Source organism: Drosophila virilis, chromosome 3 (genome assembly GCF_030788295.1).
Source record: "Drosophila virilis strain 15010-1051.87 chromosome 3, Dvir_AGI_RSII-ME, whole genome shotgun sequence".
Classification (NCBI taxonomy): domain Eukaryota; kingdom Metazoa; phylum Arthropoda; class Insecta; order Diptera; family Drosophilidae; genus Drosophila; species Drosophila virilis.
In genome coordinates this window covers 12,611,717-12,638,932 of record NC_091545.1, presented here as the reverse complement: position 1 = coordinate 12,638,932, position 27,216 = coordinate 12,611,717, and the positions used below count along the sequence as shown (strand labels likewise).

The 27,216-nt window shown below is 43.5% G+C and overlaps 2 protein-coding genes across 3 annotated transcripts in view; one reads left to right on the top strand and one right to left on the bottom strand.

Annotated features, from left to right (window-relative positions):
- Positions 1–24,577, top strand: part of LOC6623435 (uncharacterized) — a 28,866-nt gene extending 4,289 nt beyond the window's left edge. Inside the window, exons 2-6 of one of the 2 annotated variants that reach the window (XR_004303562.2) lie at positions 16,568–17,178; positions 17,267–17,395; positions 17,526–18,372; positions 20,798–24,405; positions 24,485–24,577. Coding sequence is in view for 1 of the 2 variants with exons in the window: in XM_032434525.2 (XP_032290416.1) it covers positions 16,725–17,178; positions 17,267–17,395; positions 17,526–18,073 (1,131 nt within the window). In the remaining variant the exon portion in view is untranslated. Of the gene's footprint in view, positions 1–16,567; positions 17,179–17,266; positions 17,396–17,525; positions 20,456–20,797; positions 24,406–24,484 lie in introns of those variants that run through there. The other variant, XM_032434525.2, reaches the window with a different exon arrangement.
- On the bottom strand, positions 24,180–25,390 carry LOC6623421 (putative odorant receptor 65b). The gene is made up of 4 exons (XM_070207861.1): positions 25,260–25,390; positions 25,028–25,199; positions 24,551–24,969; positions 24,180–24,393 (listed from the first exon to the last, which is right to left on the bottom strand). The coding sequence occupies exons 1-4, from the start codon at positions 25,388–25,390 to the stop codon at positions 24,180–24,182; spliced, it is 936 nt and encodes a 311-aa protein (XP_070063962.1).
- Between the last annotated feature and the right edge of the window lie 1,826 nt (positions 25,391–27,216).

Sequence of the window (27,216 nt, the reverse complement as noted above, 5' to 3'; positions counted from 1 at the left end):
AAATTTGCAAAAAGCTGGCCGAGCTGTGTCCTTACACAGCGCCAGGTCCTTTGGGGCCCTTTAGCATTTTGCGCCAAGCATTCGGATGAAGATGAAGCCTCGGCCATCTCTGTAGCTATGTATCTGCGTGTGGGCGTGCATGAAGAGGGCGAAATGGAGTCTTGGAGTAGGCGTCATCATCATCATTTTGGTGCCTCCTTTGGCTTTGTCGTTGGCCGCATTACAAGTGCGTAGGTCCACGCCCCTGCGGGACATCAAAATACATATTAAACGCCATTTAAAACCGCCTTTAATGCTATTTCTTAATGCGGCCAAATAAGTTTAAAATTGCAAAATAAATTCGTTTTCTAGTTGTTCCATAAAAAGACAATCGTATCAAAACTGAAGCGATTTTCATTAAATATATTGTCTTGACAACGAGTTGTTGTCCAGTTTGGTTCTGCAACTGCAGTGTAGTTCCTTTTCATCCCTAATTCATGCCGCGCTCAAGACATGCTCTTCTTTCTTCTCAGCACATGCCACGCCTAGGCAGGCATTTAAAAAGTTTGCTTAACTTCATTTGGAAGTTTTATTGCCAGCTTTGGGTGGGGGTGGGGCAAAAAAAAAAAAAAAACTCGACTCGGGCCACTTCGCTACGCATTTTTGCACTGAAATTTGCTCTATTAAAATTCCAAGGCGCCGTTATGGCATCGCCTCAACTGGCTTCAACATGCAGCAGATGCCACAATCAACGCGCCCCAGCAAGTGGAGCAGGCATCATGCAGGTTGCTGCCACTGCTGCCAGTTTTTCCTCCTTTTTGTTAAACCATGGCCTTATCCTGGCTGTCTGGCTGCCTAGCTGGCTGGCTGGCTGTCGGCTTAGCAGTTTTGTTCTGGAGCAGCAGCAGCTGCAGCAGCGTCCTCGTTGTCTTTGGATAAGTCTTAGTTATGCGAGGGACTGGCATTTATCTTCTGATAATAGTTAGTTGTGCGTTACGAGCAGTGGCGCCTGCAAAAGGGGTTGGCTTAGGCAGGCCATAATATGATAACTGTGCCCCTAATCTAATGCTTATTGTAATGAGCTATTTGTAATGCGTTCACCCTTATATATCGCATTCTATTAGGCCAATCACAATCCCCCCTTTGCTGAGCCACTGCTCATACATATCGAAGCATATGCTGCCTGCACAGGCGCCATTTTCTTTTCCCTGGAAAAAATATGCATCCAGCGAGAGTGAGATAGAGAGAGAGTCGTACATTGTAGCTGCCACCCAGCTGCAGGCCCCAAAACCTCCTCAGCACGGTTCAGTCAAAATGTTTGTTCCTTGGAGTCTCTACAGATTCGCCTCCTGCATCCGCTTGCAACTGTTTCAGCTAAAATGTTTATCTATTTAACTGTAAGCAGAATAAACGCAGGCACAGACGAGCAACAGCAACAACAACAACAAGGGAAACAACTACAATAGATCTGTTTTACGTACAAATAGTGTGCCCAAGTTCTGGCCACGTTCTTTGCCCCGCTCGCTCCCTTTGGGATACTTTTGAGGTTTTCTCTGTACGGCGACACACGCGCCAACTTCTATTGTTAAACTTTAATGCCGCTGGGGGGCGGTTCAGCGCTTGGGCGTGGCAGGGCAAATTTCATGAAAATTGTCCTCAACCAGGCAAAAGTTTTTTAGTTTTCCTCTGTTGCTCAGCTCCGCTCAGACGAAAGCGTTATTTTATTGAATTTTTTTTTTGGCCAAAATTGTTGGCACAAACTTTTCCATTTCATTTTCCATTCTTGTCCATTTGCCAGTTACTCACTCTCTCACTCTTCCTCTCTCTCTCCTTGCCCTCCTGTCTGCATTCCTCTCTGGAGCTCCTGCTCATTTTCTTTGTTGTTGCCTGTGGCAAGTTTTTAAGAACTTGCTAGTTTTTTGTTGGTTTTGCGTAGATTTTCTACCCCTCTTGTGTTCTTTTTGCTTTTTTTTTTTGCATTAGGTGGCTGTTGAGGCGTAAAGTTCAATGGCGGGTTAAATGGACTTAATACAGGAACTTTTTAGAACTTTTCTCTCTTTTTTTTTATTATTTCGTTATTGTTGCCTGTGCTAAACTTCTGGTGTTGATCGTTCGTTCTCATCCCAAAGCAGTTCTGCAACAAAGTGAAAGTTTTTGCTCAACAGCTTAAAAGGAGATTGGCATTTTTCCTCTTTTTGTTGAGGCAAAAAGGATAACAGGTTGAAAACACAGCTACGTGATGGCTGGCCATGTGTGTGTTAGGTGTGAGCTGCATGCTGGGCTTCAAATTTCTTGGCTTCTATGCAGCTTGGGGTTGGTAACAAAGTTGTGTAAAGATTTGTAAAAACTATTTTCGGTGCTAAACATTACGAGACAAACATAAAATGTGGCAACGTGTGTAGATACAACTATTATGTTTGTGGTTTTTGGCACAAATAGAGCTTCGTAAATGTACATTAGAAAATATTTGCTAAAATAACCGGCAGAATATCAAAATAAACGTTTTGTTTGGTTACTTTTGTGTAAATGTGCTTCCCAAACTTCGTTTAAGCAAAAAGTAACCTTAAATAACCCCTCAAAAGATCTGCTTCACTGCACATTTAAAATTTATTTGAAAATTCGTTATATTTTTTATACCTGCACATTTTTATATTTACCACCTACCACCAAATTCTCAACCTTTAACACATTTTGCAAGTCACTCAGTAAACAACAAAAGAATAAAAAAATTGCAAAACGTTCAGCGCGTGTCTAAAAATTAGTTTCCCTCACGACAGACCCTTCTGCTGATGCCCACCCTCCCGCGGCCAAGCGTCAACGTGTTTGCTTACAAACTTGGCACGGAGAGCAGCAAAGAAATTTGTAGCCAGTTATGCAAAAAGGCCAACAACAAAACCGTCAAAAAATAAAATAAGAAAAAACTGAAGCAAACTACGGCCCGTGTCAACTTTTTATGCTTTTGCCCAAAGGACATGGCAACAATTTTTTCGCATGCGCCTGCTAAAGCGCACGCTCGTCGAAGGAGAAGTGGGGGGGGGGGGTGGCTTGGGAGGGGGTAACTGCGAGTTGAGGCGACAAGTTGTTAAGTAAGCAGCGAAAACTCAAATAAAAGGCCGACAGAGGGGTGTCCGTTGGGCGGATAGGCGCCGAAAATTTTTTTTTGGGATAGTTTGTGGAGCGTAAAAAGTTGTGTGAGAAACAAAAAATGACAAGAAAAAGCTGTACGGCGAGGGGTGGCAGGGAGACCTGCAAATGGAGGTGTGAAAAAGGTACCTATTTGCCGGACAAAAGACCTAACTTGCGAGTGTTTGCAGCTCTTTTCCGCTGAGATTTTTCTTGTTCGCTTTTTGTTTTATGACAATGCAAACAAAACAAGACCAAGAGCCATGCCAAACCGAACCGAACTAAAAGTGAGAAAAGCAAGCGCCGTAGATTGAAGCGATTCTCAGTTTGAGAATCGCCACAAGAAACTGCGGAATGTCATTGTATATGCATATTAAAATTTGCTTATGCCAAAGGTAGGCAGCAGCTGGAGCTGGAGCTGGAGCTGAAGTCATAGTCGAGGTTGGAGACGGAGCCGTGGCCAGAAGTGGAAGTGGAACTGCTGAAGCTGCTTTGAGGCCGGGTGTTGTGTACCTGCAGTTTGTCTTAGGCGGCTTTTGTTTGGTTTCCGCTTCACACTTCACTTGAGCAGAGGAGGGGTGCCCAGGGCAGGGGTGAGACGGCTTGGTTGAAGACGTCGGGGGCTGCTGTTGCTGCGGTTTATGTGACATGCGGGCGACGCGACGCGACATTCGCTGGCAGGTGAGTGGCAGTGGCACTGCCACAGCAGGCCAAGGCAAGGCAGGGCGTGGCAAGCACAGAAGTCATACAACAGACGCAACAACACAAAAGGCACAGACAACAGCAACAGCAACTACAACAACAACAACAAGAACAACAGCAGGAGACGACAACAACACTTCCAACTTGTCATACAAAACGGCTGGCGACAATCAATGGAATTTATATGCCCCGGCCGAAAGAAGGCGAGACACAGAGCCCAGAGTCGCACTCAGATGCAGAGGCAGAAACTGAACCTGAATCCAAAAAGCGAAACCCGCAACCCTCAGCCAGTATTTCGCCATGGCTCTGACATGTGTATAAATGGGCGAGTGTGCGTGAATGTGTGTGTGTGTGCGCTTGTACTTAAACATTTTTAACGCCATTTGATGCCTTTTCACACATCGAGGAAGCGAAAAACAAACAGCCAAACTCAAGAAACACTTAGTCAGGCGACCCCTCCTACAGCTACTTCTTCAGTTGTGTCTTGTGTGTACATGTGTGCATGCGTGTGTCCATATCCTTGAGTTCATTTCAGCACACACACACGCATTTGATCCTGCCAGAAAGTCGCTTAATGCTTTCTGTGGTCTTGTGTTTACACTAAACGGAATAGCAAAACCCAAAACCTAAATCTAAGACCGAATCCAAACCAAGGCAATCCCTTTGCCCCCTAGCGACGCTCCGATACCCCCAGTTGCTGTATTGAATTTCACGCATCATTTGCCAAAGGCTGCTTTTTGGCTTTACCACTCGGACTCCGACTTGAACCTGGCGGCAGCGTGTCCTTTGGCGTGGGTGCAACTTTGCGACTTTGCGGCTTTTGCGTTGGGCCCCAGAATGCTTGTTTTAAATTAATACAAATAGACTCACGTCTCACGACGGAAGAGGGGCGAGGCTGTGGTCAGGCGTTGAAACCGGCATTTAATTTCAGACAGGTGCTAGTTGTGTGGGGGCTGACGTGTAAGGAAATGTTATATGCTTTGCATATTTGAAAATTCGTTTAGTTTCAGAAATTTGCGGTTGCCAAAATGAAGTGGAAACCCTTGGAAAAGGTAGGAAATGTGTGTGGGAATATATTTTAAGCGAAACAAAATGAGGATCAGGTGTGGCAGGCACTTAAAGTTGGGAGTGGAAGGATAAAGCAAGTGGAAAACCCTTTAAATATGTACATGAAGGTGCTTTGAATTTTGATTGGGTATCATTTCCATCAAGTGCACCATCAGGTGCAGTATTATCGATACTTTTGCTAGGTTTTTGAAATGGATTACGAGATGAAATGAAATGATTTAAATAAAATAAACCTGTGCATGAATTTACCAACAATAGTTAAATAATTAAAAACAAAAAACTGAAATTTTCACGCCTTTATACGCTGATATATTAAGTTGATTTTTTGTTTGTCTCTGCTACAAACCCCAAAAACCACAAACGGACATTTTGTAATTAACGTAATGCAAAGAGACGCACATATGTATATATGTAACACATATATCCATATAACATGATATAGTAAACACACATACTATGTATATTTATATACTGAAGTTGTTGTTGGTGTTTTGGCCATTTGTTGGTTTTTGTCTGTTGAACTTTTCCCAATGCTGATTAATGTAGATTGCCGACCAAATGTGTGCACGTTAGCATTAAAAATTTTTCAACTTTTATTAGACCAATTAAATTGCGGTTGAAAAAGAAGAGTTCAAAAAACCAGAAATCAAGCGGCGCTTTTTATATGTATATAGCCATCATATATATGTAGTCTTTTCTTTTTGTATATTTATTTGCCATTTAATGTGCAGCAATTTTCAGTCAACAATGGGACATTCGAGCAGACCATGGGACGGCGAGCTATGTAAGTGTGGAGCTATTAAGAAATGAAGATATTTGTTTGGGTGAAGCGATAATATGGTTGAAAACCAGATCAGGGGCGGGGACAGCATAAGGGGCAGGGGTACTGCTCAACTAATTAGCCATCATCATCAGCGGCGGCGGCTCTACACATTTTCCATCAGACACAAACAGTTAACTGCATTCGGTTTCTGGTCAGGTCGCGCCTGGTCTACTCTGCTCTGCTCTACTCTGGTCTGGTTTGGTTTGGTCTAACCGCAGGTACATGATGGTTGCGCTGAGGGCAGGCGGGCGTTAGTAACTAAATTAGCGGCTGGCCACAGCAACAAAATACTTGACGTAGAGGTTGCTACGTTTTTTTTCGGCCATCTCGATGGCTTGGGTTCTTTCATTGTTTTTGGTTTTTGTTTTTTTTTTACCTTCTGGTTCTTATTTGTTCCCGAATGCAACCACAAATTATTGAGCCGCCGAGTGTTTCAGTAGTTGCCTTTTTGGTGGTTCTTCGTTTAGAGACTGTGCTTGACTGCCCTGTCTGCCGCTTAATTTCCAGTTGCAGTCACTGGCTAATACAGACATCTTTCGGTTCCAGAGAGTGGCGCACTTTTAGATAAAAGGTTTTTCATGTCGTCTCCATTTCAAATTCATTCTCATAGCCAGGGTGCAAAAAGCATCTAGAAAAACGAGCCAAGTAGCAGAAGGCAGCAGCAGACAACGGTAGTAGCTCTTTCTCTTGACTCTCTCGTCACTCGTGAAAACTTTTAGTGGAAACCGTTGGACAGCAAATTATGCATGCAGCGGTGCGACGTGGTGCGGCATTGTGGTGGCGGTAGCAGCACTTTTAAAAGCCCACAGCTTATTAATGTTTGTCCAAAATTTAAGTGTCTGCTGGCATTTGCCCTCGTCCCGAACGGCTACCTCAGCTGCTTTTTATGTGATTTAAGTTGGCTAAAATGATTTCGTCTGTCATTAATTTAACCAACGTCAAAAGCGAGTTATTAGCGTGCGGGTCTCCCAAACACGTTTCCAGTTTTTGTTGCTCTTGCCTTCAGATGAGGGGAGTTCGCGACAGAATCGCTGCAGGCCTTTGCCGCCTTATTGCTATCTGCTGTCTGGTGTCTACTGAAGAAGCTCTTAAACGTGACGCCGACTGCCGAAATGACAACAAATTAGACAGTTAATGTTAACAATCTTTTATGATATTTACATTTCGGGAAAATTGTTTATGTTGATTCATCGTCAGCCGACAGGAATGTGAAAATTTTCTGTCTTGGGTGGAGAGAAAGAAAGAAAGCTATCAAGCTGCATAAAGCATTAAAATAAGAGACTAAAAACTATAGAAGCATAGTATATTATGGGAATAGCTTAGAGCACATAATATAGAGGCTTGAATGCCTATCAATATATATTCAGCTTGGCTCGTCCTCGCTCCATTTATGTCTACAAGCCAGCTTGACTTATCTCGCAAATGTCGATTCGCTGCCATTTTGTTTGCTCTGCAATTTGCGCCGTTATTTAATGTATCTTTTTTTTTTGTTTTGGCCATTTTAAAGTGGAGCATTGGCCGGGCCATCAATCATTTTAGGCGGAAAACAGTCCAACGCGCTTAGCTTCAACCGCTCAGCTGTCGACTTGAATGCGTATCTGCCATATCACATGGCTGGCTGGCTGCCTGGCTGCCTGGCACGCCCCACAACATGTCAACAATACAAATGATGGGCGCGTCTGCGTAGTGGGGGGCGTGCCATGGCAACAGCAGCTAACTGTAATAGAGATAAATTCGCGTCATTTTTTGTCGTTGTGATAAAAAAGACCGAGAACAAGCGCAGCCCACGTAGACGCTTTGGGGGATTGAAGTTTGAGAGTCTGCGAACAGCTGGAGGAGATGGACGCACCATCACCGACAATGTCATTCGGCGACCGCTTTAACGATGCGCTGACGTAAGGTGTTCCATCGCCTGGCGAAAGAACGGGAACAGCTGCTGCGCATCATCTGGAATGGGGCTACTGTGCCTTATGTCAGTCGCTAGCATTATCGTGCCGGCTTGGCCCTGACCATCAAAGCGTTTCCCCAGTTGCCAATGGCCTCCGACCCACCCGCACCCACTGCAGTTCCCGCTTCCCTGCTACGTGCGATTATTATCATCAATTTTCTGCCGACTGAGTGAGTGATGATTCTGCCAGCAAGCGGAAAGGGAACTGGCTATGTGCTCCTCTCAACTGTATTTGTTGTTGTTTCAGCTACACTGTGGGTGGCTTGAAGTGGAACCGAATGGGGCATAGGGGATGCAGATTACAGACAAGCAACTCCAAAGGCCGATTTCCACTTGGACTACAACTCCGGCTACAAGAGTCCAACTGTGTCTCCTTGGCGCGACTCGAAAGCGTTAAAACGAACTCAAGTGGAAAACAATCTAATTTGCTAAAATTCCTTCCGCTTAAGTTCAGCTCCTGTCTCCGCCTTTGCCCTCATCCTTCATTTCTTTGGTGTTTGCAAGTCTCTGTAGATATTTGTCTCCTCTTGTATTGCCTGCCTTCTGCCTTCAACTCAATTAAAGTTGATGGCAATTTTCCTCATCGTCATCATCGTTGTTGTTGTTGTTGTTGTTGTTGTTGTTGTTTCTGTTGTCGTTGTTGTTGACGTTTTCTTAGCCAATATTGTTGACTGCTTTGGGTTTATTTAGTTGGCTTTTGCTTGTTTTACGAGCTTAAAAAGCGTTTCTTAGACCGACAAAATATATTTATATAAATTTATTTGCCTATAATTTAATTGAAGCCAGTCAACTGAAGTTTTTACGGCCATTGAATGAGTTGGCCGTTTGATATATTGCCCGGGCTTGATTAACTTTAAGAACTCTGCTAGTTACGAACTCTGAGCAATAATTGGCTTGAACTTGATATTTCTTCTGCCATTTTATTTATGTCTACTTATATTAATTATTTGCCTGGACTAGGGATTTATTTTGCCATAATTATTACATTTGTTCGTTACAAGTTTATATCGTTTGTATCTATCTTGTTAGAACAGTTAAATCTGTTTATTTTTTGGGCTGGGTATTCGTTGCAGCTCATATAAAAAGTGTTCATAAGCTATACTTGATATTTTCAAGCTAACAAACTAACTTCTCTGTTAGGCAACTAATTGGAGTTCTTGAAGAACAGCTGTATGACTTGATAACAAGTGCGTATATCAAAACATATATATATTTTGCAATTTCCTTGGCTTATACGCTTGGCCAATTTCTCCATTAGTTGCCTGTTTGGTTGACCTTTTCCCAATTTGGCTACTGACCCCAAAGGCAGGATGAGCGTTAATCTATTGTTTTGGCAGCCAAGCAGGCTGCACGATGACATACCCCATTCAACCATACTACCCCAGCTGTCCCTGCTGCTAGCTGTTATTATCACTATTTGCCTGACATAACAAAAATACGAGCATATATATTTAAGACTAGATACACACATGTGTACAAATGTGCGTCTTAAATTGTGTTTGGAATGGTTTTTGGGCATTCGGCCATTAATGTCATGGAAAATATTTTGCTTGCGATTGGAAATTGTTTGTCTTTGTCTTTGGCTTTGGCTTGTGCCCGGCCCAGCTTGACATTGTGCTATCCTTGTTGACCGTTGGCCAGTGGTCAGTTCTCTGGTCTCTAGTTTATGACTTCACGGACTCGTTGATATATGAGGCATTTGCATGTGCTATAAATTATGCCGGGCCGAGCTTTGCTTTTGCTCATTTAATATTCATAAATTTAGACTTTCGCAACGCAAAAACAGCAAAAAAAAAATACAAATGTGTGTGTGAGTGTGAGGGTGTGCGGTGTTGTAAGGCAGACTAATTTCGACTGCAGGATTGTCATTTGTTTCTAGACACATGCCACACACACCACATACACACACGCACATTCCCCCCACACTAATCCACATAAGCCGCCCCCCTCTACTTGCTTGCTAATTGTTTTATGTGCCAAGATTTGTGTCGACTGTCGAGTTGGTTGGTGGGGGAGGGCTCGCCACTGCCGCCCTAAACATGTTTTCTTACCAGCCACGCCCACCCGAAGAAGTTATTGTGTTGTTGCTGGGGTGGAGGAGAGGAGGCCCTTGTTTTCACTTGCTTTTCGATTAGACTGCGTAGCAGCCTCTGCTAACAGCACGGAATTAATTCGTTTTATGTTTCCTGTTCCAATAGCTGCGAATGTATTTATGTATCTGTATCTCATGGATACGAGCTGCTGCTGCTGTTGCTAGCTGCTGGCTGCTGCTGCTTACGCCTACATATTGATTTTTGTATTTATTTTGCGCTTTCTGCTGCTTTTCATTACTTTTCGCTGATGATTTCTATTGGCTTTGGACCTTTGCCGAGTCCCGCACCCGCGCCCGGACCCGAATCCGGACCTGCTGCCCGCGACTTTGTGTGCTTCCAGCGCCTGCAGCGCAGCCTTTGTGCGTGGCTCCCTATTCCCTCTCTCTCTCTCTCCGGCTTTCTATTGCTGCCTCTCTGTCTTTCTCTTTACTTCTATTTACGCTTTCTGTTCTCCTGCCTGGCTGCTTCCCCTCCTCCATTGTGCAAGAAAAATGATTGCAAGCAAAGTGCCTGGGCAAAAAGGTGAGCTCCAGCACCTGAAGCAGCGCCCGCTACGGCTACAGCCCTTACCTGTTCGGGCTTTGTGCTCTCTGCGTGTGTGGCCCGCGGCTGCCTGGCGAATCTATCAACCGCTGCTGCCATACACGTTCTGCGCCCCCCACCTCCCGCTCTGCTGCACCCCAAAGCTGGTTTCTTTATTGAGTTTTGTGCGCTAGCAAATTGCATTAGACACTCGGTTAAGGCTGTGGCAAGCTTTAATGCCGTGTCCCGGTACCAGCAGCTGCAAGTCGAAATTAGATTTCAGACAAAATAAAGCATATCATAAATATGCATATGAAGTAAAAAACGCAGCCCAAAACTTCAAGTGGTTTCGTTTGCTGAAAGACATTTCAAGAAAAAATAGAATTTTCCCTTGGATGGATTCCAATTTTTATGGCTGTAGCTCAACAAGTGTGCAGCGAACGTATGTGTATGTTGTTTATTTTATATGACTGCCTGGCATCCTTTCTCACTCATCAAAGGCGCGAAGAACAAAGCGAGGGCAGCCTTGCGTTTGTAACTCGATCGCCCACATCTACAGCTCCATTGCCATCATCAACTTCATTTCCAAAACACAAACCTCGACTTCAAATCCTTTTCAAGCGGTTCCACCCTGCAGCACTGGCTGAGAAGTTGAGCTGTGTGTGAAGTTGAAGCATTAATGTCTTATTGACAGCTAAGGATTAGAATGAAGCCAAGTGCCAGCCTGCGTTCGCTCGCTCGCTTGCTCGCCTCGCCTGTGTCTGTTTGAAAAGGGATTATAAAGCGATTTGTTTGTTAAAAATTATGAATCTGGGAACACAAGCTGGCGGTTCAAGTAGCTCCCACACGCTGTGTGTGTGCGGTATCTGTGTGCTGTTCGCCCGGTTGCCAGTCCCAAAACTTGTCGAAATATGTTTGGAAGCTAGCTTTACGTTGTTGTTTTCCTTATTCCCTTATCCACATTTGATCAATTTTGACTTAAGCTCCGGCTTATCAAAATTGCTTTCAACTAACAAAGAAGCTAGTTACTGGCTGCCGGCTGAGAGTCTCAAAGGTTGCTTTAAAGTAGCTTAAATATTCAATCAATAGTTTACAACATCTTTGTTGAAATGCTGCTGAGAAGCAAGTCTCCTTACTGTGTGAGTGCTAGCTATCTTTTCCTAGAATTCAACACTAGCATAATTTAAATGTAATTACAATCTTATCGTTGGCCAATTAATAGGTGTTTTTAGTCTTCAATAATTTGAACAACTGCAGTTTGATTACTCTATTTAGCTAGCTTTAAACAATGTCGACTTTCCAGCTTGTCATCAGCCAGCTTATCTAATCTTAGTCCTCAGTTTGTGCCCCTTTCTATTGCCCCGTCATGTTGCAGTCCCATCTTGATCAAGTGGTTGTGTCTTTTGCTTCATTAGCTTCGTTTATCAATGTTATGCATATGTTTAAAAGACTAACAACAGCGATCGATCGATCTGTAGATTGAACGATCTGTAGTTTCGCTGTGCGACAACCATAAATAACCAAATTTCGTTTGCCCTTCATTGATTTGAATTTGAATTGGCAATAAAACGCCGAGTTTATCAGTTGTCGAAGTGCCTCCTCAGAGACGATTTCTTTTTCCAGTTTTTCCGGTGACTGGGCCCAACTTGTTACACAACTCTATTAGTTTTTCATGCCCAGGCACAGCTGCATACAAATCAACTAATTTGCTTTTGAAATGCCACTCGAGTCAGTGCAACAACTACTTCTTGAGGCAGGCAGTTCCTAGATTTAATTCCAAGACATTTCTTTGTTCATTTCGAATCTGTTGCTCTCCCACTCTTTCTATCCGTCTCGCTCATAATTAATGTAAATCTATATTTTTTGTCAAGTTTGGCCGCTTTATCGCTTTAGCATTTGAATAAAATTTCAATTTTCATGCATTCGTATGTCTCAGACTATGAGTATCTGAAAGTTTATCCCCGTTTGTCATTGTCTTAGGAGTTGCCTGCTCTTGTCTGACTGCTTGTCTTTCTTTCTGCCTCTCTCTCCCTCCCCCCCTCTTTCTCTCTCTCTTTCTTTCACTCTCTTGACCAGCTTCAATGTCATGGAATGCTATTATATTTTTGCTAGTTAACTCAATTACTTTGGCACAAAAGCTTTGCCATTACCTACTACACTAGGCCAGGACTAGGATGAGGACGAGGATGGGACCTTTTACTTCTGCTTTTGGTCCAGTCATCAGGCATGACAGGCCGAGACTCTATTTCCCAGTTGCTTCATTATTAGTGCAAATTATGGCCTGCCCCAGCTTCTCGCTACCAAGCTCCCATAACCTACAGCAACAACAATTTCTGTCCTTTCTGCTGCCTTCTGTTTTTTTCCATTCCCTGGGAATTCGGTAGATGACTCGAACGCAGACCAAAAGATCCTAAAAAAAAAATAAACAACAAAACTGAGTACCGAAAAAATAAAGAAATTCAAGGCACGTTTTGTGCTGAAACATGAACATCCTTCGTCTATGCTTTAAAATGCCAGACAGCTCAGAGAAACTGACAGCAAGTGAAATCAAATTTGATTGTGGGTGTCAGTCCTCATGTCCTGCCCTGTACTGTCCAATTCTGGCATTCGCCAATGCATCCTTGGCTGGAATTTCTTGTTTATGGGCGCAAATTTGGCTCTTCATTATGTAATATTATCTGATGGCACTCATTTTCGAAAGGCACTCGTGAGAAAATGCATAAATAGAAAAATTAATTCAGTTATTGTGGCTAACCAATGTTTCGATTTACCAAAAATAAAAACAAGCTTTAGACCACGTTAACAGGCCATTTCAATTCGAATAAACTAATCGTCTGTATATTATCGAACTTGGTTATCACATTTATGGACTTGTTTTTCCTTTGTCAGATCTCTTTATCGTTACTAAAGAGTTTCTGTTGTTTTACTTGCCCTAGATTTGATTAAAGTTATGGAAAATATAGTTTACATAGTCAACTAAGATTAGCCAATAACTAGCATTATTTTGCCTTAGGTCCATTAAATTTATACATGCTTATTATGCTTAATATCAGAAATATCAAGGCTTCATACATTGAATGTGCTGTTTTTGTTCCTTTCATATTATAAGGCTGTTATTAACTTTACAAAGTCTTTATGATCTTAGTTCTTTAGTTGAAATGAAAGTATTTATGATTGTTTAATCTACGTGCCTTTTTCGCAATTCCCAGTAAATTCCAGTATTAAATTAAAAGCCAACTCGCATTGTAAACATTTGGCAATGTCCCGTGTTTATGTAGTTATTTTCTGGCATGTTGGCATACTTATGAGCGGGGCGAATGCGTGTGGGAGGGTTTGTGTGTGTGCGCAAGCGTGTGTGTGTTTGGGTGTGAGTATGTGCGTGTGTGTGAATAAATATAAGTATATTGTGTGGTGTTACGCGCCGCTTGGCTTTATATCGTATTAAATTTCAATATGTATGACCCCATTTATATTTACGCACAGGGCAAATAAAAATATGCGAAATAAATGTATAGACGAAAATAATGTTCAAACATTTGCACTAATTAAAAAGCAGTGCGTGTGTGTGTGGGTGGGCGCATGTACGTGTATTTACGTGTGTGTATTTAAATACGAGGACAAATACAAAATACAAAATATCATACAGCGTGGCGGCAATCGTAGGACATGTGTAATTGCTTTTCTGGCAACAACAACACAACGAATTGTTGTTGTGTGTTGTGTGTGTTTTTGTTGTGTATTGTCTTATGTACTGTTACATTGTATTATTTTTGTTTTTGGTGGGCGTTGTGCGGGCTCCATTCAATTGGCAAACATTGGCAGGCAGCCGGTTGCCGCCCGAGGCACGAATCCGCCAAAACGATTGAAACTGAAGACGTTTTGGACATTGGACGCCGCCCACGCACTTGGCGGCATGTGGCAACTGGCAACTGGCAGCTGGGGCAACTGGCAACTGGCAGCTGACAGCTGTCGCAACATTGCCCAGCCGTATCCACTCGACAGCGACTGCCATCAGAGGCAAATCAAAAAATAAAAATAAAATGAAAATCACGTGACTTTACAATTTATTTGAGGCATGCAGCGAAATAAATTTATTAATAGCCGACGTCAAAGACGTCGCACAAAAGCTGTAGAAAACGAAGAAGAATTACAGCCACCCACACGGCCAAAAAGGAGTAGACCAGGTACTCCGCCAACTGCTTCACTCAGGCTCAGCTGTCTGCGTGTTCATTCATTCAAAAAGATTCACATTCGTATTCGTATTCGTATTCGTATTCGCATTCGTATTCGCTTGCGTGAAGCGAAATTCTCTTTCTTTCTCCGGCGCGGTCGCGTCAATTTATGCGCATCACGTTTTCTCATTTTCGAGAATGACTAAATATCGTTTACTCCACTCAATTCCGCCACCGGCTGCACCACCCCGACCCACATTTGGCCTTTTGTGTGAGGCTTGGAGTTTGGTTGCAGTTGCAGCCATTGGCAAAAATATTATTTAACCATTTGCCACGTGAAAACTTTCCAGCTTCTACATACTATATGTAACTACTTCTCCATACAGTTACGTTTATCTATATAAAAATATATGTATGCGACGAGGCGTGGTGGGGCGCGTGTGGCAAGTGCAACGGTAGTTTTTTTTTTTTTTGGGGGTAACCAGACCTCACCTGAAGTTGCATTTTTCATTTGGCGTTGAAGTTCGGCGACTGCCGGTGAATGTCCGGACTGCTAATGCCAGAAACGTGCCGAATGTTTTAGTGGATGGCACCGGTTGCTGCCTTTCAGGTGCTGCCTCAGACAGAGGCGTTGGCTTCAGGGGGACAGGCGGTGGCATCATTATGGCAAGTGACGAAACTTTGCTTTGCTAACTTTTAATTTGATAATAATGTGAATGCTTTGAATGATGTGCAGTTGAATCTGGTAGAGTCGTCAGGGCTACAAATTTAACATTTTGGCTGCTCTGTTCTGTGAGCCCACTCCCTGCCTTTGGGTTCGTTTTGTGAACCTGGTTTTACACATTCTGGCTACCGAAAATATTGTAATCCTTTTATGTCTTCATGTGCATGATGCGGGCTACTTTTTATTGAAATTGACCAAATATGATTATTAAAATGTATAAAAGGGCAGGGTCTCCCTCAAAGGCTTTTTATTTAAACATTATTCAAATTTGAAGAAATATGGTTTGTTTCGAGTATAACGATGTTTGTTTTTTATACATCTGGCACAGATTGTGGTTCGGTCAACATGAATTTGAATACCGTGCTCGAACTGGTTCGGTTGAATTCGGCTTTTGACCTGGCCAACATACAAATGTTGTGTTGTTGCTAAGGTTGAGCTGTAATAGCTATAGTCTATTATCGAAAGGAGAACTGTTCCCATGACATTTGCAATCCGCACCAATTTTCTGTATCTCACGCAATTCTAACTTGCTTGCACCTATTAATTAGCGTAGTTAACAGCTGGCCATGAAATACCGCAGGGTCTTCACACTTGTTATCATTTCGTACCCCTAGTTAAGTAAGCCACTGACTTGCGCTTCGCCCGGCTGGAGTCAAATAGAAATGCAGCACTTGTCGCTTGCAAATTAGTGTTAATTTATCATGATTATTGTTTCACAACGATTCGCAAATTGAGTTCGCTTAGTCAACTGATAGAAAGAGAATTCTGACTTTCGTGCTTGCTCCGGGTTGTTTTTAATAAAGCAAATACGAGTCGAGCAATAAGAAGAGTAGCAACAACTGTAACTAATGCTGACTTCCAGACTGATATCAAACTGTCAAGCTGTCAATTCTTGTTAGGAGCGTTTGCCATGTGCGATGTGGGGAGTAGCTATGAGCTGTGTGCGGAGTGCTCTCTGGGTTGAGAGAGCTGCCGGTGCTGCTCAAAAATTCAATTTCCAGCTGAAAAGATACAACGACAGCAGCATCAGCATCAGCATCAGAAGTTGCGGGGTGGGAGGTTAGGTGATTGAGAAGTGCACGTGTATCTATCGTATTTGTGAGATACTTCTAGGGGCACGGCCAGAGTTGGGGCAAACAAATTGAAAATAGGTACAAAACAGTCATTGAAAAACGATTGCTGACGTGGCTGTGGCATGTGATGCATGACGCTAGTTGTCAATCCTCCAATCCAAACCCAGCATTGGCTGGGAAGGATTAGCGCTCGAGCAATAGCGGGGCGTTTGAAAGCTGAGCTTAGGCTTAGCCCAAAGATATGAAAAATGTGAAAGCCTTCATATTGACAGCACAATTAAGACTTTAATTGGCCCGACTAACATATTTCTCTTTCTCTTTCAATTTTTTGTTTGGTCAGGCCATTTTGAGCTACGGCGAAGCTGGCGCAAATCCGTTCAAAATGTGCAAGAGACAGCTGCAATAGACAGCGGTGATAACAGGCAATAGCGCAGTCAAAGGATTGGCAGCAAACCAAGTAAATCCCCGAAAACTCCTCTCGCCACCCTGCACCCAGCATGCCATCAATTGCGAACATCAGCGTCAGCTCCAGCTCTAGCTCCAGCGCCAGGACGACGACGGCGACAATGGTCAGCTTCCTGCCAGGCAACGATGCCCGCCTTAGTTACATTGTAAATCAAGTCGCATCCGCATCCGCAGCCGCTGTTTCGCCCGCCCTGCCCACATTTAGTCCGCCGCGCATTGAGAGCTTGGTGGCCAGTTCGGCGGAGGATTTGAGCAGCTTTGGGGATGTGACATTTGACATCTTCGATGACGATGACGATTTGTTTGGCTCGCCAATGGCCTTCGATGCCAGCGAGCAGGGCCTGTGGAACGGACGCTTCGTGCCCCCACCACCCCGTCCGCCCTTCTTTGTGGATGAGCCCGTGTTGAGCGATGGCCTAACCACATGTGATTTATGCTCCTGGGCCATGCCCACCAAGAGCACATTCATGTTCGAGGGCACGATAGGTAAGCAAACAAATAGTCCATGTTATTTTTCTCAATTGTACTCTCTAACCGAACACCCTGCTTTCCATTGCTCGCTCCGCTCCTGCAGAAAAGGCCACAGAATTGGGCTGGCCTCTGACGTTGATCATTGTGTCCGTGCTGTCGGCGCTGCTCGGCGCCATCATCATGATTGCCGTGGTGCGTTGTCGGCGCAAAAAGTCGTCTAACAATCGCAATGGTAAGTACTAAGCACTTTCAGGTACATTGATGCACAGTGTCCTTTCATTTTGGACCCACTGTGCGCACACCGTTTGTTGTTGCAACTGTTGCCACCATTTTGTGCATCTTTACCCCATCCTTCGTTGCAGACACACATGTGCAGTGGTGGTCGCGCAACAAACGCGCCCACAGCAATGGAGCGGGCACCGGCAGCGGTGGTGGCCCACCGAATGCCGGCAGCAGCGCCCACAACAACAACAATCATCTGAGACGGAGTAATATTTATACGGCGCACCCGGCGGATAGCATACGCGGTCTGCAACCGCTGCCGCTGCCACTGCCGTTGCCCATGCCGCCCACGCTGGCGGCTGCATCTGCGCCAATGTTGTCCGTATCGCCATCGCTGGCAGGCAGCGCGCCGCCAAGCCAACAGCAGCTGCAGCAACATCAGCAGGCACCACCACACTTCTTCCATCCATATCATCATCATCATCACCAGCACCAGGCAGCCCCGCCGCCGCATTTCCCGCATGACTGCGACGAGGATGCCGCATATGAGGAGCCCGAGTATCATCAGCCGCAGCAATTGCACAGCAGCTCCAATTCCAATTCCATGTCGTCGGTCACGTCATCACCAGCGCCCACCGAGGCCACTGCCCATTGGCCGCAGGCCGGCACCATGGTGGTCGCCAGCTGAGAAACGGCCGAGAGCTGCGTCTGGGCGCGTCAGCGTCGGCGCAGCCTGAGCAGCGGCTGGATCTGGCAGTGACATGTTGCACGGCAACATGCTGCTGCAACATACCTATATGCGGCAGCTGTGGCAACACTGGCTGCTTAAAATGCGGCGCACAAATTCTGGTGCAGATCATAAAAAGGATTACACGTAACATTTTGTGAAGTATATTTTTTTTTGCTTGCTGTGAGCCGGCAAACCAGTCCATAAGCGTCTAAGGATTCACTTCAGTGTCTGACTGACAGCCACAGTGTGGAGCACGGGTGAGTGTGTATGTGTATGTGTCAGTCTATGTGTTTGTGTGTTGTGCCAGTGTCTGTGTCTCCAATTGGGAAAACCGAAACGAATTTAGTGTCACTTCCACTTCCGTTGTGCAAACTATCGAAGCAGCCAACAAGACCAAAAACCGACACCCAGACAAAGATGGTTGGGGCAGAGAGGGCATCAATGGGTGCAGGGGGAGCGGTGCTGATGGCGGGTTATGTGGCATCATGCTCTTTACATGCCTTGCACGTTTTATCCTTTATTGCCGTTCGGCATTAGTACAGGGATTTTGTCAGATTAAAGCAAATAAAGGGCGTGCTTTTTGTTTCCAGCTTTTTGCAACTGGCAAATGGCAACTGCCGACTCTGTCGATGATGCCACAAGTTTAAATCGTTTGCTAAAGTGTGTGAATACATGTGTGAACGTGTGTGTGTCCATTTCATATCCTATATACATATATATGTCAGAGTATGACAAAGGTTGCATTGGCTATGCAGCCTACTTGTCTGGTCTTGAAGAAGAACTAGGCCTTTAAGAGTACAATATATGCCAGTTAATTGCCAATATAACTACGTGTATGTATCTATCTATATAATAATATTTTTTTTTTACTTTACTGTGATGATGCCTTGTTTGGGCACAGGGTATTTATAAGTCGTTCAACGCAATGGCAACGTTATAACTTGTGTTTTTTTGTTGCTCTAAATAGATATTTTCGTTTAGAGCTTTTGTCTCTGGGTGTCTATGTGAGTGAGTTGATGTGTGTGTGTGTCTGTACGTGTATGTGTATGTGTGTGTGTGTGTGTGTGTGTGTGTGTGTGTGTTAACTGGTATCTGCTTGTATGGCTCTGTGTTTGCTGGCATGTTCTCGGCTGCAAATGGCACAAAACTTTGTGGCTTTTCACTTCATTCCTCTTGTTTTGTAATTACAAAAGCAAATAGTTTAGATTGCCATGGCAAAACGACGAAAGACAGAAAAAAGAACTTAAGCTCAAAACGAAAGCTTTGCAAATATTGGAAACATTTTTGTGGGCCTTACTTTAGGCTTTGTCTTTATAAAAGGCAAATGTTTTGCCCCAAAATTTCCCAGTTAATATAATCGTTAAAGTACTCGTAATAAACCCAGGAACATTTAAACATTTCAAGTTGCATTCAATAAAAGTTAATAAAAAATTCATGTCATGCATATCAAATAAGCTTAAACCACAACAAAAACTACAAGAAAAGTACTTAAAACAACAATCAAACAACTATCGCCATTGTACATACGCTGTAAATAAATACGTACTTATTTGCAAATTTGCAATTTTTGCTCCAATTGGCAATTAGTTCCAAAGCAAAGTGCAGCAAAATGTTTCTTCAACTTAAGAATAAATAATTTACGTAGGGCATTGTTTAAGCACAACTTACAAACAGAACATTCCTCTTCAAAGTTCAAGTATTTGTTTTGTTTATACAATATTAACGACAACAACAACAACAACAACAACAACAACAACAATTTACAACAACAACCAAAGACTAGTCATTTAAGTCATAATGTTGCTATGTACAAACTATTTAGTAGTTAAAGAAAACTATAAAAATTACATCAAATTTAAAGCTTACAGTTAGTAATTCGATTTAATCTTATGCTTACTACAAATGCAATTGTGCATTTATTAGTTTTAGAAGCGAAAAAAAGCACACACAGACACACAAATGCAATATTGTATTTTAAATATTTATTCATTAAATGCACATTTCACAACATAACAATAACAATAATAATGATAATGTTAACTAGCATTTATAATGAATAACTCAAACATCAAGTTTAATAAATAGCAAAGCGCAAATTCAACTACTAAATGCAACTCGAAATGTTCCAATTTAGCATATAGCCTAACTAATTATGTGGACAAATGGAAAATTGTACACAAAATCCAAAACAAAAAAGAACAATTCAAACAAATAATAATTTTCACGAAAATCCATTAAATTGTGCAAAAATAATTTAGGCACACAGCAAAACAAAATCATGAAAATAAACAAAAGAAGCCCATTAAAGGAATAATAAAACGAAATAAAAAAACAAATAAACGCGAAAAAAATATATTTAATCGCTTTGTATTTATTTGAAAACAATTTAGCAAATTGATGCAATGAATAATCAATTAATAAATTGAATGCATTCATTTTATTATAATAGCTTTCGGTCATCTTCTGTGCCTTTGCTTTGTCATGGTAAACACATATACAGATTATAGATTTGACGGGGTCATTCGAGTGAAGCTCGATTCTATTTTGTTTATTCGACGAGCTTAGCTTTGCGACAGCCTGTGTGATCCCGGACCTGCCATAAACTTTATCTGGCCTTCTGAAGTCAGCATTCATACGAACCGAAAGACATAAAAATGAAAAACGATTTAATTTCATTTTCAGATTTGCTCAGTAAAAAGTGAAAGTTTGGCATCGCACATTGTTATAATTTTTCTGTTATGGCGCATAATCAATGACAGCCCACGACACGAGGCAAAAGGAGAGTGCAGGGAAAATATTTAGGTTGCCCGGTCAAGATGGAATATTTATGCCATTTATGACACGAAAGGCCCTCGAAACGTGTGCCACGGACGTGTAGCAGCTCACTGTGCCCCGTACCCTCCTCTGGTATTGCCACAATTTTTGCATATTTGCAGCACGAAGCGACCGAAATGAAATGCACAAAAAATCAGTTGGCAAGATAAAGCTGAGCCGAAAAATAAAGCGCAGCCAGATTGGCCAATGCACCCCTTCTTCCGTTCCAGCCACGTCTGTGTCTCCGGAGCCACGACGTCGTAAAGCCAATCGAAAGCGAGAGATCGCATGGGCGATATGAACATATGGACATATGGATCGTAGTCGTCGCCGTCGTCGTCGTTGACTTAGTCCTCCTTATTGCTGGTTGACGTCGTCGCTCTGTCTGTGGGTGGCAGCGGGCGGAGGTCCATTTGCATATTGGAACGATCGAGCAGACTGGACTGGAGTTGGACAACAATCCTCTGGACCAGACAATTGTGTGTACGACAGCGCCCCAATACAACAAAACACAACACAACAGGATCGTCTGACACAAAAACAAACGAAAAAAAGTGAGATCTGTTTTTCGTGGGGGCTTTCCTGTGGAGGTAGCCAAAATGTCATGCGGTTTTATGACTTCATTAGCGACAACCGGCCAGGAATTTAATGGACGTTCCATTGGCTCCATCCATGTCTGCCAGTTGGTTTCGCAAACAAATTTGAGGCACATTTTCGTGCACTTCCAGCGCGCTTGATGAGCAGCCAAAACAAAAGCTTAGAGAAAAACCAATCAGAAGTTTGGCGACCAATCGAACCTAGTTAAAGTCTAGGTCCCATGTCACGAGCTATCTATTGGGTGCCGGGTGCAGCTGCCAGCAACGAGAGTGGTTCCAGCTGACGTTGATGATTCATTTGCGGCTGCCTCATAATGAAGTCGTGCATGGCATTTGGGCTATACGCTACGATGATTAAGGAGTTCTCCAAACTAAAGAGTTGACACCTTTTCCTTGCGATGGAATTGGCGCATGTCTAAAGATATATGGCAAGGTTGAGAAAACTCTAGCTTTTTCGAAGAATTAGGAATTTGGCTATTATAAGGCAAGTATTTCCTATTTTATTATTTTAATTTGTGTGTGTTTCAACAACTATGATGTCAAAGTTGATTCTTCATTGTTATCAACAAAGTGAAGCCGTTTGTCTGATTTAAAGTGACCCTTACACCTCTGTGACCTTCTGGGGTCTTGATATCGCTTTTATTGTGTAAGCCAATTAAATTAACTCTCTGTAGCTTGAGAGCGGCTTAATTACTTGAAGAGTTCAGCTCAATTCATTTGATTTATTGCGCCATCAAAGTCGAACCCTGTGCAGCCATACAGTTGTTGCAAGAAGTTTGTTTTGGGAAAGCAAGACACAATAGATTGACAGGCCTACAGGCTTTCAATAACTTTCCATTGGTTTCGGCAAGCCCACACCGAAAGATACAATGTCGGATAAGAAGTACAGCGAAGAGCTACAGCTCACAGCTGACATCTCTGACTTCTGACTGCAAGCTGACGATAATGTCGTCGTCCTCGTTGATGCCGACAGGCAAATCATCAGGCTATCGACAGTGCACTTTGTACGGCCCCCATACAGTTCCCTCACCAGGTTCTCCCGTGATCGAAATGCTAGTCGCACTGCAGCCACATGCATCATCATTATTATCATCATTGTCAGCTGCATGCAAGCAAAAAATCCAACTACTGCGCATGAATGAATCACTGGAGGAGCATGGAGCATGGAATCGGGCTAGGCACGGGCACGCCGTCTAACGAGATCGGCTGCACAGATGCTCAGACAACCCATTGGCTGAGGAAGGGGGATTGGAGTAAACCGCATCATGCAAACGTCTAGCGAAAGTCGCGACAAAACTCTCATTCAGCTCCAAAGCCAGCCAGCGCCGTGTAGCCATAATGATGAATTAGGCTGCTGTCATGTCATGACAAAGGCGCTGCATCTGCATGCGATGCGGTTGAAGTGCCAGAGGATGAGGCTGCGGATAAAGTGAAGGAGGACCCAGAGAAAGAAGAGGAGGAGTGGGCAACTGTGCTAAGTAAGTAAACACTGGCAAAATGCAATTGCGAATGCGAATAGGAATATTCAAACGTAAGTAGGAAGTGGAGTCTTAAATGAGCTGCAGAGCTGCGGTCTGACAAATCGTTTGCTGTTCGACTTAGCCATCGTTTACTGTCGGCTGTCGACTGTCCGTTGTCCGCTAGCCGCTGTCTGCTGTCTGCTGTCTGCTGTCTGCTGCCTGGTGGGGATTGGCGCTCCTTGATCTGCTCCTAAGTGAAATTCGGTGTACAATATGCGAGCTTTTTACTTTTTGCCATGGCACGTCATGTTTGGGTTTGTGCCCGTTTTTCCGGCTGTGCAGCTGAGACGATCCGCAAACACTGCCCCGTTTCGTGCGCATGCAAATGCAACTGCGGATTGGCTTTGGCTGTAGCCTAGTCCGCAGTTAGCGTTTGCTAATTAATTGAGGCTGGCGACTTGTCGCTGGCAATTAGTTTTGGCATAAGCAGATGACATGTTGTGTCATGTGTCATACGCGTCGTGGCAAATGAAGTTATTACCCATGGATGATTGCCAGGATGTGGCACAGAAATGCTGCTGCTGCCGCTGTTGCTGCTACTTGGCCTTATAGCTGCGAAGGTTAATTGCTAACAATAAGATTCAATCAAGCTAATGACGGAGCAGACAGGCGGCCAGGCGACCAAGCGGCCAGTCAGCCGGGCAGCCAAACCAGCTTCCAGTAAGTACTACAAGCTCCCAACGTTCCACACAATTGCAATTTATGAGCACAGTTATTGGACTTGGCTCGAAGCTGGATCGGCGGCTGCTGATGCCGGGGCGACCTCACGGGGTCGCATGCATAAAATGCAACCTCGTTGCGAAACTTTCTTTCAGCCGAACTGAGAAATATTGATAAAAATGCCAGAGTACAATATAATTTTGTAAACGTAAATAGTTTTGGTGGCCCGGCTACCAAACTGAACCGTCCTCCAATTGGTACCGTGGGCAATCCTAAATAGCTGCAGCTGCACGAGCTTGGGCGACTCGGGGATGCAGCGCGAGCAGTCAAGTGACGTGGATTGCTTTATGAGCAGCGATTAAGACTTCCAGGCAGAAATTACCTTAACCTTAAGCAGCGGAGAATGAGCTAGACGTCAGACTTCTTAGTAGTTTGGGTAACAATTGGTATTTTATTCAAGTAATATTGTGGCTCTCAATTGAACGGTTCGCTTACCATGTCCCCAAACAGGCACCAACAGAAGAGATGAAAAAATGATAGCACCATAAATATGACAAATCTAACTGCCACAGCGGGTTCATGTCTGGCCACAAGTGCTTCAAATGTAGACACGGAGATCATCAAAAACGCAGTTAATATCTGCATTATCAGCGGCGAATAGAAAACTTCGTTGGTGCGGTCCACAAAGCTGTAAATAGAGGTATCTAGATGGTAATGATACTACTCAACTCAGACACTAACCCAATTATCCTCTGGTGAAATGTTACCAATCGACCTAGTTCAGTGCGATACTGCTGCTCGTCCTCGTGGTAGACCTTGGCTAAGGTGTTTTTAGCTCAATGCACAGGATCTTCAGATTGACCGCCAGCTGTGCGAAGCAGTGCGATGAGAATAGGTCGGTATATAGAATACACGCCATATTGTAGAATAGAAAGACACATTGCCAAATGTAAATGCAAACGTGGGAGATGGGATGTTGGGATGGATCGTGCCAATGAAAAGGACAAACTGTATGGAATGGCAGCTTCTGTCCTGTCAAAAGTGGCTGTAATACCACCAAGACACAGAACAGTATTATGCCAACATGCCAAGCCAATCCCTGCGCCGACTCCATCAAAAAGAACCAGCGCTGTTCGGAGCGTATGATTGCCACCGCCGGTCCACTCTTTGGCTCGCAGTGACAGGCATCCAGATCATTGATAACCTCATCAATGTCATCAATATAAAAGTAAAAGAAGTGCCACTTGAATAACATATGGAAGGTCTGCAAATGGAAGGCTTTCGATTGCTTGCGAAAAAATCAGAGAATAAGAAAAACAAACCCCAATCATCCATAGAATATCTTGACCCAAGTCGACTATATTGTCCACCGATTCCGGAAGCGCAAACAGGAGTGTGAGAAAAAAGACGTTGATCTGAATCCAAATGAAGGCATGCCAGATCAGACGCGTGGACAGGCGGCGCAGCTCCTCGTCGGGATAGTTCCACAGGACACTACAAAAAGTGTTAAGTAAGTTAGCTACATTTATATTGTTTATATTTGGCATGTATTACGTGAGCTGTATGCGATTGTAAAAGGTTGATGTATGTTTCGGATGCGTCTTCTGATGGAGCACGAACCAAAAGTCCTTAAATAATTCGTAAATACGTCTCCAATTCTCGTCACGAGCTCGATAGGCCCACATTGTTCAAGGTTTATAATAATTATAAAATTGCGTATCCCTTGTCGAGCTGCTAAGTCTAGGTCAAAAGGCTACAACGTTGAGAACCATCAAACGATATCCATTAAGGAATTCATATTCATATTTATAGTTGTAGATTGACTCTATGGATCCTAGTTGGGAACTGTTGTTATGCGTGCAGGAACTGATTGGGTATTTGTAAGCTAGGCATATGGAGAACTTTTTGCAGCCCTGTCTTAAGGAAATACCACGTTACGCCTACATATTAAATATTACAATAGAATTTTCCAGTTTCACGCAGAGTTAATGATTATTATAGTCTGTGACTGCTATAAGCCATGGGCTGCGATGCATATTAGAAATTTATAGCTCAAGGCTCAATTAGGTTGGCTGATACTCAGTCGCTCGCTATTCCTGCTAAATATGTGTATATAGTAGAAACCATAACTTGGGTTTCTGCGCTGCAAATATATATTCTCAGTGTCCGCAGTCGCCGGACTGTGGCTGCTTTGCCAGTTTACCCACATTTAGACCCATTTATCCACAGTGGCAGTGGAGTTTCCACTTTTTATCGTGCGTTTTGCTTACTTTTTCCTCGGTCCATTTAAGGCGCACAAAAATGCATTTTACAGTTGGCAGCGCAAATCTTTAACGGCTTGCAAAAATATTGCCTTGGCCAAGTTTGGTACGTAACGATATTCGGGCTAAGAACGTTACCCGGCCGCATGGCCAAATAACATTTGACTTTTGCTATCTTTCGACCTGAACTCAATGCTCAATTGATGATAGCATCACCCACACATTGGGCTTATTAATCTGGATAGCATTTAGCGGTTAGTTGTCGCTGCATATTTGGCAAATGGCCAATGCCGAGCTGACATGTCCGATTCGTTTGTGCCATGTCCAGGTTTTTGCGGCAAATGTCGTCGCTTCATTAGGCCCCGCAACATAGTCCGACAATCAACGACAGACAACTCTGAGACAGACAACTCTGCCAATTTCAATCAAATTCTGTCCCAACTTGTTGATTTGATACACTTACACAGGACACTGTGAATTTGTCAAAAAGTTGGAAATCATATTTTTGGCTCTACCAACTATCTATAAGTAAAAATAGTTGGTGTAATCATATGTATATTTCGCCTTGGTCAAATATAATATCCCACTGCATTGCTCCAAGTTCAATAGGTTGACTAGCCATATGGATTTAAGAGTCAGGTCTGTAAGAGTATCGAAAATGCGTCAAGCCGAAGTTAGATGTTCTTTTTTGTTGCTATTTTTTAATACGGCTAGACGCATAGAGCGGTGATCGAGATTCGAGCTTTCGCTTTGGCCAGTCAACAGGCTAACAGAGTCGGCAGTTACCTGGTAACTGCCTGCTAGCTGTAGTACCAGGTATCTGGTACCTGGCACAGGTAGCACTACAATTTGCGCGCTTGTCAAGTGTACGACAACATTACGCGCAATTGTTCAATGTCAATGCATTTGATGGGCATGAAATGCTACAACATAGCCGCAGCCACAGACGCAGTTGCAGTCGCTGAATTGTTGTGGTTGCTGTCCCCATTCATTGTTTTAGGCGGCATCTTCAGCTGGCGGCCCAACAATTCCCATGTGCTGGCATGTTGTGTGATAACGAAGCGGCTGCTCCAAGTGCGCTATTGTCCTCGACAGTTGAGGAGCCAAACAGCCAGAGATAGTCAGCCAATGGGCCATGAACTCAATTAAGTACTCTAAAGAGCACAAATATAAGAAGTCTGCATTTTATCCACAAAACGATACGATCATAATTTACTCAACTACTTGTTTACGTATGTCTATTAAAAATA